General features: G+C 39.3%; 1 protein-coding gene across 1 annotated transcript in view; it reads left to right on the top strand.

Moving 5' to 3' along the window:
* Nucleotides 1-8,680: 8,680 nt before the first annotated feature.
* LOC120022303 (mucin-5AC-like) overlaps nucleotides 8,681-14,481 on the top strand; it is a 186,201-nt gene continuing 180,400 nt past the window's right edge. The window contains exons 1-3 of the mRNA XM_038966203.1: nucleotides 8,681-8,697; nucleotides 10,078-10,307; nucleotides 13,765-14,368. Of these exons, the coding sequence (XP_038822131.1) occupies nucleotides 8,681-8,697; nucleotides 10,078-10,307; nucleotides 13,765-14,368 (851 nt within the window). The remainder of the gene's footprint in view (nucleotides 8,698-10,077; nucleotides 10,308-13,764; nucleotides 14,369-14,481) is intronic.

Raw genomic sequence — 14,481 nt, 5'->3', positions numbered from 1 at the left:
AGTCAACGTTGTTGCTAGCACTTGTCTCAAAAATAAAGTGTACCATCTGGGTTAACTTGGTTGAGTTTATGTTAAAAATAGAGAATACGAGTGTCATCCCAGATGAGGAACAAGACACTATTTTAAAGCACATGTAATATTTGCCTAAGTAGAATGTAGCTAGTAAAAATGGCAGAACATTACCCATCCTGACAACCTGTCCCTTAATTTGAAGCTTCTGGAAGTGTGATCCAAGTGGGAGAATAAACACAATAGTACACCATAGAGTACATGTAATATTCACATAAGTACAGATTAATGTGATTACTAGTTGTTAGTGAAGGGTATTATGGGTACTGTTTACTAAATATGGAAGGAACGTTCTGCAAAGACCCTATAATGGGAAGGTTATGAGCGCAATGGCAAAAATGGGTTCATAAAACGGCTCATATCAAAAAAAGTTTAAATTGTTAAATCATTTAACGGTATATTTGACAATGCTTTAACCATCAATAAAAAAAATGACACATTACTAATAAACAGTTATGGTTACAATTCTGAGATAGTAATTTGTGCTTGCCAAATTGTAAGCTTGGTTGAATAATGGCTTATGAATGCACTTAAAATGGTCATAAGACAAACTCTTATTCTATCATTTAACCTTGCAATATTGAAGAACATTCTCACTTTTGGATGTGATGCATTTGTGCAATTATTTATTTATCCCAGGATATAAGGCATGTCAAGTATTTAACGTTTAATGTCTCCCAATTTGTGCCACACGTTTAAAACAACGATGACCTCGAACATGTCCCTTTGTAAAAGAACAAGGTCAAGAAGAAGGTCAATGTGCAAAAAGTAGACATAATAAATTGCATTCGGAAAAAAAGTGTTGGAGAAGAGAGAAAAACGTCAAGATGGAAGAACCTTTTCAATGCATTTTTGTTTTTTGGGGGATACATTAATTCTGCTGGACAATTTAGTGTAGGAAGTAACCAATCTACAGTATCTAACATTAGCCTGCCACCTAGCCAAGTGTTGGCTAGCGAACTAGCTACGTAACTGCAGAGCCGTATCTAGCTAAGTAGAAAACGTTAGCTGGTGTTTTTATTAGCTAGCTAGGCTAGTTGGTAGGCCTAAACGCAACATGTAAAGTGTTGGTCCCATGTTTCATGAGTTGAAAGAAAAGATCCCAGAAATGTTCCACACGCACAAGAAGCTTATTTCTCTCAAATTTTGTGCAGTAATTTGTTTATATCCCTGTTAGTGAGCATTTCTCATTTGCCAAGATAATCCATCCACCTGACAGGTGTGGCACATCAAGAAGCTGATTAAACAGCATGATCATTACACAGGTGCACCTTGTGCTGTTGACAGTAAAAAGCCACTCCAAAATGTGCAGTTTTGTCACACAACACAATGCCACAGATGTCTCAAGTTTTGAGGGAGCGTGCAATTGGCATGCTGACTGCAGGAATGTCCACCAGAGAATTGAATGTTCGTTTCTCCGCAGATCACATGTAACCATGCCAGCCCAGGACCGCCACATCCGGCTTCTTCACATGCGGGATCGTCTGAGACCAGTCATCTGGAAAACTGATGAAACTGGGTTTGCACAACCAAAGAATTTCTGCTCAAACTGTCAGAAACCGTCTCATGGAAGCTCATCTGTGCTGCCTTGTCCTGTACCTGCTGTTTTTGATTCTGTCTCTCTACCGCACCTGCTGTCTCTAACTCTGAATGATCGGCTATGAAAAGCCAACTGACATTTACTCCTGAGGTGCTGACCTGTTGCACCCTCTACAACCACTGTGATTATTACTATTTGACCTTGCTGGTCATCTATGAATGTTTGAACATCTTGGCCATGTACTGTTATAATCTGCACCCGGCACGGCCAGAAGAGGACTGGCCAGCCCTCAGAGCCTGGTTCCTCTCTAGGTTTCTTCCTAGGTTTCTGCCTTTCTTGGGAGTTTTTTCTAGCCACCGTGCTTCTACATCTGCATTGCTTGCTGTTGGGGGTTTTAGGCTGGGTTTCTGTACATCACTTGGTGACATCGGCTGATGTAAAAAGGGCTTTATAAATACATTTGAATGATCGATTGATAACATCTTTGAAATTGTTGCGTGTTGTGCTTATATTTTTGATCAGTGTAGTTACCATAGCACAATCTACAGAATAGACTTTCCATGCAATCTGTTGAATTTTGTTTGGATTATGTGGCACGCTAGCTAGCTAGTTTTCTAACCTCGACTAGCTAGCTAAGTTACCTAAACTAAAGCTGGCATATAGCTATGCTATGGTTCCTAATCACTAGCTAATTAGCTAGCTAGCTGGGCTCACGTTTGTGTGAAGCTAGCCACAATAATGATTATCCACAACAGTATAATAAACGGTTCCCATAGTAATAGTCCCCCGTTGAAAGTGATGGAAAACCAGCATGTTAACATTAGCTAGCTATGTGTGTTAACAGACACTATGAGTAACATTAGTTTATTTTCAATGTAGCTAAACACTAGCTAACTTATTAGTGTTAGCGCAGAGAGATCAATGGTCCAGATGTTTCAACGCAAGTATCAATGTGAAGCATCTGGTTGGAGTTTCCTCTCCCCTCCAAATATGGTGGGGAAGAAAGGTCAGTGGCCGGCAGTGGGAGAGTATGGAGTGAGATGGAACTGTGCTAGCTAGACCTAGCTAGCTGTAGGCCTAAACTATAGAAACCATGAGGATCATAACTAGTATAGGGTAACATAGTGTCTAACGTTAAATTATCATAAAATCTTCTTCTCTACCACAGATTTCCACAATGTCTCAGACTCCAGGATTGGAAAATACTGAAGACAGATATTTCCATTGTTACCTGTAATGTTAAAAAAGGGGGGGAAAGAAAATCCTAGTTTTCCAAAATATCTACTTAGGCTACTCAACATTCTATAGGTTACAGCTTTGAGTCACCACTATTGTAGTTATAACATTGTTTAATCTAATTAATCAAATTATTGATCCAACAATAACAATCCTTATTGTTTTGTAAGAAATGGTGGTGCAATACATTTGACTAAAGTAGAAACTCATCTATTGTTTGTAGGTTTTTTCACTTGGTAATGAGTAGTAGCCCTAAGTATATATATGGAAATTCCTAAATCCTGTGTAATGCCTAGGAAATGCATTGTATTTATGAAGATATTACATTTATTCTGCGGTGTGCTAGTGTGTTTATTTCTCACTTGGTTGGCGCTTTCAGAAGCTGACAATTAGATTGTCAGGATGGGTAACGCACTTTGTAGGTACACTATAATTACAGGTACCCCTCAACATACACTTAATTTTAACTAGCTAAATCCTGTGTAACAACTAGTCATTACATTGTACTTTATGTGAACATTACATGTACTCTATGGTATTCTTATTCTGCCACTTGGATGGCACTTCCAGAAGCTTTAAACTGAGGGCCAGGTTCTCAGGATGAGTAATGTACTGTAAAAGTACATATTAATTACAAATACGTACTCCTCAAGATACACTTCATTTTAACCAGCTAAATCCTGTGTAATAACTAGTACATTGTACATTGAATTGATGAAAACTAGCATTAAAAGTTTTCAAAGTTCCATCATGTACAATTATGTAGAGTAAAGTGCTTGCAATGCCAAGGTTGTTGGTTTGGTTCCTACTGGAGTGAGCCACACAAAAATACATGCATGCTCTACTGTATGTTGCTTTTGATAAAATAATCTACTAAATAATATTATAAACTAAGCACTAATACCATCTTCCATGTCATACCATGGCATTCAAACATAAAACAAGTAGGATGTTCCTTGTTGTGGATGTAGAGGTATGTTCAATAGAGCAGATTCTAAAAGAAACTCAAACACCTTTCAACGTCATGGGAGACGTCAGGAAGACGTCATGGACTGATACAACTCATGAAAAAACATTCCATTTTATCATGTGTAATCTAATGACAAACCAGACCAGTGTTTAATCAACAATGATTGTTCAGGGTGTGGCAAGTCACAGTGTAGTTATTGGTGGACGTAAACACCTAAGACAACAATAAATCAATGGAAAACATGAAATCACAGTTCAAATATCCAAATTGTGTTCAGTGTAAGTTGTACAATTCACATCTGATAAATATACATTTTTACGATTGGTTCAATACAAATCGTTAGTTGGTGTAACGTGTTCGCTAAGAATTGGGAAGCAAGCACAGGGAGTGAATTTAATAATAAATTAAACATAACAAGAACCACGAGTAGCGTAAAGCCATAAAAACATTAACAGAATCAATAAAGCTTGGGGAAAGAAGGAAAGTACGTGACAGATATAGCGGAGGTAATCAGGAAGGTGATGGAGCATCATAAGGCGCAGGTGCGCGTTACGATGGTGGCAGTTGTACATAATAATGAATAAACTGGCGACGTCGAGCGCAGGAGAGGGGGAGTGGGTGTAGACTTGACAGTTGGGATGTGTGCCAAAAAAAATCACTGATCAAAACACTGACACGTGAGGCAACTTGCCAACACTTTCTGACTGGGGATAGTGCTCTCCGTAAGATAACAATACGTTTTCTTTAAGATTAATACATTTCTACCAGTAGTTAGGTTAGTTTACTATGGCAAGTAGCCGTTATATAATAAGGACGGAATTCTATGGAAATAATCCACTTCACAGAGGTGTAACGGCATGCATCAGAACAATTTTGATAGTACAATAGTATAAATAAAGGTTATAATGCACCTGACAGTTTAAGTTTTTGGAAATATCCAGTATATGTCCTATAACAGTCCTTATTAGTCAAGGCAGTGTGAGATAGTAACAATTAGACATGTTGAGTCAGGCATCACACTCAGGAATGTACATGTTCACAAGTGATACCCACATGTTGCTGGTTAGAATGAAGCTCCTCCCCCAAATTGTGTAAATAAATAGTTTGGGTAAAACTTTGTGAATGTTTAAGGTATCATGCATAACAACCTTAATATTTGAACATTATTCATAAGGAACCTTCAAAATACATTATTTTTCATTACAGAAAGTTAATTATTATGAGTTAAATTATTTTAGTTGAAATAATCTGGTCTGAGTGAACAGTATTGTTGCTGGTGTCACTGACTGGATTAGTCCTGCGCACTTCAAGGCTGTATTAGTCTTTGCTGAGCTAAAGCCAAGGCATAAGCTTCTGGCTCGATGGGGTTTAGGTCGGTATCAGTAAAGCAATTCCTGACAAACCCTAATTTATAAAGCCCTTTTTACATCAAATGTGATTGATTTGATCTAATATATGTTTTCAGATATCAGGCAAAGTTACCCAACACGTTACAATGCCATCAATTGCTCTGACCTGGGTTCAAATAGTATTGAGCCTGTCTGGAGTGAGTGCCAGAAAGATGGGGTTTGCTCTTTTGGGGCTACTACAATGGTTCCATTGTGCCAGGCAAGCTAAATCATCAACCACAGCTAGTTAGAGTATTTGAAATATTCTATTTACAGCCAGTTCTGGTTCCCAACCCTTCTGCTCTTGTGGCCTTGAGCAAGTCACAATACCCCTAATCTGCTACCTGGGTACTGCTCTGAGGTTTACCTGGTGCTCCCAGACTGTTGTGTGATTAGTATGTCAGGGAGTTGGGTACTTTGACAGAATAAATAAAATATTTATCAAATTCCTCATGAATGATGTTGAATAAATGTGTTCTAATAGTTGTTATGAATGACACTGGAACACTCATCAAGGTGTTATGTATACCCCCCATTTGTTTTAGATCAACTAATGCAACATTGGCATGCAGAAGATTCCCCTTGGTCGAGAGTCCTGAATAAAAAGAGGAACTCCCTGAGGAAGACAGGAAAACTGTGCATCAAGGTTTAACCCTAAATAAAGTGACACTGACGGTCAGCTGGAGAGGGAAAACCTTCATACTTCACATTCACATTACTTCACATTAGTGTTGCCATGAACCTTGCAGAGGTTAAATATGCACCCAGAAATAGGTCAATACTATCATGCATTTATTTTTTGATAGCTTTAATTAAGATTTTAGTACTTAGACCCTGAGTACTTAAAGGGGAAATCTGTGATTCAAACAACAAAGCGGACACCCCCCCACTTAAGTAAACGTAACCACTCTCAAATTCATAGATGTAGCAATGGACTGACCATCCATGATATCAAGGACCAAGGCACTCTTCAAAATACTGAAACATTATTGTAGTGTCATGTTAATGTTCAATAGAAATTATATAAAAAAACCTGAACACATTTCATTATCATAGAGAGATACAAGTCTTTAAATATGTATTTTTTTTATCCAGCCACAAGATACAGATTTGTATTAATTTCTCCAAATATATCAACTGTAAAATCCCAAAAATGTAAGGTATTTTGCACACAATATTTTATCAGATTTTTTAAATGTTTATATTGTTATACATTTCTTTCTTGCTTTTCAGCAGATACACAAATGTTTAGGTGTCAACATTCTTCATTGTAAGCAATCATTTTTGAATTATTATAGCATCTGGAACATGCTCCCCATAAAACCAGAAACCAGAAATCCAAGATGATTTCCTCCATTGTTGGTCTCAGCATGTGGGGTCATTGTGACCCTCAATCATATTTACCAGCTGATTACAACATATCTTGACACCACTTTTGTTAGAGATTCATAAAGTGAATCTACTGTTAAAAGAAACAACAATGTTTTTGAAAAGATATGGGAAGTAGCACATGTGTGAGTGTAGAACTGTTAAATAGAAAAATGCTGACTGCTTACTTTAGGCAATTGACTAAATTAAATGGAATGGCTCCAAAGTTAAGTCAATTAAGTACAATTAAGCAAGTTTCTGGCTACAGAAAATCTTTAAAAAAATGTATTTGTCACCTAAACAGTTTACAATAAAATAAGGTCAGTACATAACTGTTATTATACTCTCAAACAGATTCTTTGCCCCTTCCTTTTTTCAATTCTTTTTTGTCCATCCCACATTTTTTGTCAGAACACCTAACCAGTTTTCTATACCACGTCAGTACCTGGGGAAAAAACGAAAACATTTTTCAGCTAAGAACCTCCCACTTGCATTCCTCTGTCCCTCCCTTTTTCGTCATCTTTATCTTATTATCTTTGGTGCCTCCCAAAATATAACGTCACCTGAAAGACAGACAATTTGTGGCATCAAACCAGCCCTATAGTAATATAAATACAAACTAGGAATACATTGGCATTACAGTATACACGGGCACAGTTCAGTTGTAATCTTGAAAGGGTTAACAGAACTAGACAAATTAGATTTTATAGTAGATATAAGCTAGATATTGTGATTGTTTATTGTCTTTAACCAAGACCTTCCTCAATTGATATTTGGAGAAATTACAGAAATTGGTGGCTGGCATTGAAGTGTTTGCTGTAGGTAAGTAATAATATTTACTGTATAATGGAATATATTAATGGAAAATATTTGATACATCTTTTTCAAATAAATTGCACACAGCACAACATTTTTTAATACATACAAATATAACAAGGTAAAATAGTCTTATAAGAAAAGATCAAAATCCACAATTGATAATGTAAAGCAAAAACATTGAAACTATGAAGATTATGGTTATTATGTACACGTTATATGTAAACACCCATACACTTTTGATTAACTACTAAGCTGTCACAGGATATGTATAGGAACATGTAGTTCATTGCTGGCAGACCATTTGAAAACTTTAAATTTACATGATTTACAGTGCCTTCAGAAAGTATTCATACCTCTTGACTTATTCCACATTTTGTTGTGTTACAGCCTGGTCTTAATGATGAAATGCCCATGCATGTTATGTAAATGTGAACATGAGTTTATTCCGCCACTTTAGATCACTCTGACGTGTTTTGTTGTACAGTACCCAATGATTTATGAAAACTTCCTTGATAGGTCGATGTCCTCATTGTGGTTTCACAGTCTTGTTTAATATGTTTTATGTACACACTTTATTATAATTATTAGAATACTTATGAAATGCACATTGTTATATTATAGGGGTGTCAGGTAGCCTAGTGGTTAGAATATTGGGCCAGTAACCAAAAGGTTGCTAGATTGAATCCCTGTGCTGACAAGGTAAAAATCTGTTGTTCTGCCCCTGAACAAGGCAGTTAACCCAATGTTCCTAGGCTGTCATTGTACGTAAGAATTTGTTCTTAACTGACTTGCCTAGCTAAATGAAGGTTCAATATAAAATATAAATATTTGTAACATATGCTTGTTTTCCTTATACTCCAGGATTTTGTGAGTGTTTTTAATTTGCACCCTTATGTAGACATTGCTCCAGCCACATCCGTTCAATGCGTTTAATGCTTGAGGCCTATATGTGAACTTAATAGAGCAGTGATATTAGCAAGAGCAGTGTGCAGGTTTCTTATTTTTTCCCATCTTTTTAAGAATGTAGAAAATGGATTGGTCAACTTTTGAAAGCCAAGTTTAAATACTTATGTTTTTTAAGCAGCAAAATGCGGATTTCTCTTGAAAAATTGCAACGCTAATGTGGATTTGACTATTTCATGTATTATGTTATATATTTGAAAAAACATCCACTTTTGATGAACTACACCGATTACTTTCACAGAATATGTATAGAATTCAGAATGAATTGCTGGTCGCTGGCAGACCATTTGCAAATTTGAAATGCCCTTTCCTCTTTCATGAAGTAACATGATTGGTGGGATGCAGTAATAGGCTGATTTCTGATGGGAACAAATGCAACGCTAATCTGGATTTTACTGTGTAATTTCACTAAAGTGTATAAATCCATGTTGACAGCAGTTATAGTGACTATTGTGAAATTATTCCCACCCTTGCAAAGTTTTCACATTTTGTTTCCTTATTTTTTTACATTATTCTTCACAAGCTACTTTTATTCACAGAGATGTCTTGAATTAATAATTATTCACACCTCTTGATCTGGCACACCTAAATGAGTTGCATAAATTTGCTGAACAAGATGCAGATTAAGTTGAAAAGTGTCCACCGCTGCACATTAATAGTGGTTTATGACCTGTCAATTAAATTTATATTTTTCTTTCTATTCAGAAAACAACTGCATCAACTGAGTCCAAAATGAAGACACAGAAACTGACAGCTACCTTTTTTACCATGGGTATGTAGTACACTGAAGTTCATTCTGTGTTCATTTTTTACTATTTGCTAACTTCATTCCAACTCGTGTATTAATCCTGAATCAAAATATTAACAACCAAAAAGGCAAAATGATGACAAAATAGACCATATACATTTGGATAATGTAATTAGAATAATGAGAAATTATGTATATATTCTTTGCATATGTTGTTACAATGCTTATGATTTTTCTAAATGTTTATTTTGACATTTCATGGAGGCAATTTTACATTTTGCCTAGTCTAATGTCAAATGTCTCACCTCGATTAAATACATTTCCAAAATATAAAAAAGGAAAATGACTCAATTGTAAGCGGTAAACATTATCACACTGCTGTAACCTCTTATTACTTGAATTATATTACCACACTACTGTAATGAAAAATGTACCATCTTTTCAACAACAAAAAAATACAACTCAAGTGTGGTAATCTCAATACTGTTTTATAGGTAATAGTATTAACAATCAAGGGAATCATTTCAGTATTTAATTTATGTAGCTATAAATTATAATTGTATATTGTACATAATAAGATGTCAAAAACTGCACCATGCTGATGAAGGGAAATCTTGGAAATCTTGATATTGTGCGCAATAAACATACTAACCATTCATCTCATAAACCACAGTGTTTTTATGCTGGAATATCCATGGAGTTCTGACCACAACTGCAGTTTACACAACTGCAGCTCCTACGACAACTGAAGCTCCTACGACAACTGAAGCTCCTAGGACAACTGAAGCTCCTACGACAACTAAAGCTCCTATGACAACTAAAGCTCCTACGACAACTGAAGCTGCTACGACAACTGAAGCTCCTACGACAACTGTAGCTCCTACGACAACTGTAGCTCCTACGACAACAACTGTAGATCCTATGAAAATAACTGTAGCTCCTACGACAACCAATGCAGCTCTTCCTACAACTGTAGGTCCTACGACCACTACACCAGCTGCACCTACTACAACAACCACAACTGCAGCACCTTCTACGACAGCCACTGCAGCTCCGACTACAACAACTGTAGCTCCAATGACCACGACAGCTTCAGCACCTACTTCGACAACCACTGCAGCATCTACTACAACAACTGTTTCTCCTACGACAACCACAATCGCAGCTCCTACTACAACTTTAGATACTGCAACCACTACAACAGATGCACCTACATCTAAAACTGAAGCTCCTACAACAACCACAACAGCAAAACAAACAACAACAACAAATATATCCCCAACAACTACAACGTCAGCAGCTACTTCGAAAATCACTTCAGCTCCTACTACAACAACTGTAGCTCTTACAACCACTTCGACTGCAGCACATACTACAACGACAACTGTAGCTCCTACGACAACATCTGTAGCTCCTATGACAACTACAACTGCAGCACCTACTTCAACAACTACAACTGAAGCTCCTACAATAACCACAACTGCAGCACCTACTACGACAACTACAACCGAAGCTGCTACGACAACCACAACTTCAGCGCCTACCACGACTACTACAACACCTACTACGACAACTACAACACCTACTACGACAACCACAACACCTACTACGACAACCACAACTGTAGCTCCTACGACAACCACAACTGCAGCACCTACTTCAACAACCACTGCAGCTCTTACAACCACTACACCAGCAGCACCTACTATGACAACTACAACTGCAGTTCCTACAACAACAACAACTGAAGCTCCGATGATAACCACAACACCTACTACGACTATTACAACAGCAGCACCTATAACAACTGTAGCTTCTACGACAACAACGATATATCCTACTACCACGACAACTGCAGCAACTACTTTGACAATCACTCCAGCTTCAACTACAACATCTGTAGCTCCTACGACCACTACAACTGCAGAACCTACTTCAACAACCACTGCAGCTCCTACTTCAACAACCACTGCAGCTCCTACTTCAACAACCACTGCAGCTCCTACTTCAACAACCATTGCAGCTCCTACTTCAACAACCACTGCAGCTCCTACTGCAACAACCACTGCAGCTCCTACTTCAACAACCACTGCAGCTCCTACTTCAACAACCACTGCAGCTCCTACTTCAACAACCACTGCAGCTCCTACTTCAACAACCACTGCAGCTCCTACTTCAACAACCACTGCAGCTCCTACTTCAACAACCATTGCAGCTCCTACTTCAACAACCATTGCAGCTCCTACTTCAACAACCACTGCAGCTCTTACTGCAACAACCACTGCAGCTCCTACTTCAACAACCACTGCAGCTCCTACTTCAACAACCACTGCAGCTCCTACAACCTCTACAACAGCAGAACCTACTAAAACAACTACAAATGCAGCTCCTACGACAACCACAACTGCAGCTCCCATTACAACACGTTTAGATCCTACAACCACTACAACAGAAGCACCTACAACGACAACTGAAGCTTCTACGACAACCACAACAACAGAAGCACCTACAACAACAACTGTAGCTTCTACGACAACAAATATATCCTCAACAACTACAACGTCAGCAGCTACTTCGACAATCACTTCAGCTCCTACTACAACAACTGTAGCTCTTACAACCACTACGACTGCAGCACATACTACAACTACAACTAAAGCTCCTACGATAACCACAACTGCAGCACCTACTACGACAACTACAACTGAAGCTGCTACGACAACCACAACTGCAGCACCTACTACAACTACAACTAAAGCTCCTACGATAACCACAACTGCAGCACCTACTACGACAACTACAACTGAAGCTGCTACGACAACCACAACTGCAGCACCTACTACGACAACTACAAAACCTACTACGACAACCACTACGACAACCACAACTCTAGCTCCTACGACAACCACAACTGCAGCTCCAACTACAACAACTGTAGCTCCTACGACACCCAAAACTGCAGCACCTACAACAAAAACTGTAGCTCCTACGACCACAACTACACCACCTACTTCGACAACCGCTGCAGCATCTGCTAAAATTACTACAACTGATGCTCCTACAACATCATCTGTAGCTCCTATAACCACTACAACTGCAGCACCTACTTCAACAACTACAACTGAAGCTCCTACAATAACCACAACTGCAGCACCTACTACGACAACTACAACCGAAGCTGCTACGACAACCACAACTTCAGCGCCTACTACGACTACTACAAAACCTACTACGACAACTACAACACCTACTACGACAACCACAACACCTACTACGACAACCACAACTGTAGCTCCTACGACAACCACAACTTCAGCTCCTACCACGACTACTACAACACCTACTACGACAACTACAACACCTACTACGACAACCACAACACCTACTACGACAACCACAACTGTAGCTCCTACGACAACCACAACTGCAGCACCTACTTCAACAACCACTGCAGCTCTTACAACCACTACACCAGCAGCACCTACTATGACAACTACAACTGCAGTTCCTACAACAACAACAACTGAAGCTCCGATGATAACCACAACACCTACTACGACTATTACAACAGCAGCACCTATAACAACTGTAGCTTCTACGACAACAACGATATATCCTACTACCACGACAACTGCAGCAACTACTTTGACAATCACTCCAGTTTCAACTACAACATCTGTAGCTCCTACGACCACTACAACTGCAGAACCTACTTCAACAACCACTGCAGCTCCTACTTCAACAACCACTGCAGCTCCTACTTCAACAACCACTGCAGCTCCTACTTCAACAACCACTGCAGCTCCTACTTCAACAACCATTGCAGCTCCTACTTCAACAACCATTGCAGCTCCTACTTCAACAACCACTGCAGCTCCTACTGCAACAACCACTGCAGCTCCTACTTCAACAACCACTGCAGCTCCTACTTCAACAACCACTGCAGCTCCTACAACCTCTACAACAGCAGAACCTACTAAAACAACTACAAATGCAGCTCCTACGACAACCACAACTGCAGCTCCCATTACAACACGTTTAGATCCTACAACCACTACAACAGAAGCACCTACAACGACAACTGAAGCTTCTACGACAACCACAACAACAGAAGCACCTACAACAACAACTGTAGCTTCTACGACAACAAATATATCCTCAACAACTACAACGTCAGCAGCTACTTCGACAATCACTTCAGCTCCTACTACAACAACTGTAGCTCTTACAACCACTACGACTGCAGCACATACTACAACTACAACTAAAGCTCCTACGATAACCACAACTGCAGCACCTACTACGACAACTACAACTGAAGCTGCTACGACAACCACAACTGCAGCACCTACTACGACAACTACAACACCTACTACGACAACCACTAGGACAACCACAACTCTAGCTCCTACGACAACCACAACTGCAGCTCCAACTACAACAACTGTAGCTCCTACGACACCCAAAACTGCAGCACCTACAACAAAAACTGTAGCTCCTACGACCACAACTACACCACCTACTTCGACAACCGCTGCAGCATCTGCTAAAATTACTACAACTGATGCTCCTACAACATCATCTGTAGCTCCTATAACCACTACAACTGCAGCACCTACTTCAACAACTACAACTGAAGCTCCTACAATAACCACAACTGCAGCACCTACTACGACAACTACAACCGAAGCTGCTACGACAACCACAACTTCAGCGCCTACTACGACTACTACAACACCTACTACGACAACTACAACACCTACTACGACAACCACAACACCTACTACGACAACCACAACTGTAGCTCCTACGACAACCACAACTTCAGCTCCAACGACAACAACTGTAGCTCCTACGACAACCACACCTTCAGCTCCAACGACAACAACTGTAGCTCCTACGACCACCACAACTGCAGCACCTACAACAACCACTGCAGCTCCTACGACCACAACTACACCACCTACTTCAACAACCGCTGCAGCATCTGCTAAAATAACTACAACTGCCGCTCCTACAACAAAATCTGTAGCTCCTATAACCACTACAACTGCAGCACCCACTTCAACAACTACAACTGAAGCTCCTACGACAACCACAACTTCAGCGCCTACTACGACAACTACAACACCTACTACGACAACTACAACACTTACTACGACAACCACAACTGTAGCTTCTACGACAACCACAACTGCTGCTCCAACAACAACAACTGTAGCTCCTACGACCACTACAACTGCAGCACCTACTATGACAACTACACATGCAGTTCCTACAACAACTGAAGCACCTATGATAACCACAACACCTACTACGACCATTACAACAGCAGCACCTATAACAACTGTAGCTTCTATGACGACAACTAAAAATCCTA

This window comes from Salvelinus namaycush, chromosome 27, assembly GCF_016432855.1.
Source record: "Salvelinus namaycush isolate Seneca chromosome 27, SaNama_1.0, whole genome shotgun sequence".
Taxonomy (NCBI): domain Eukaryota; kingdom Metazoa; phylum Chordata; class Actinopteri; order Salmoniformes; family Salmonidae; genus Salvelinus; species Salvelinus namaycush.
The sequence above is the reverse complement of the archived record's forward strand: the minus strand, read 5'-3'. Positions and strand labels throughout refer to the sequence as shown.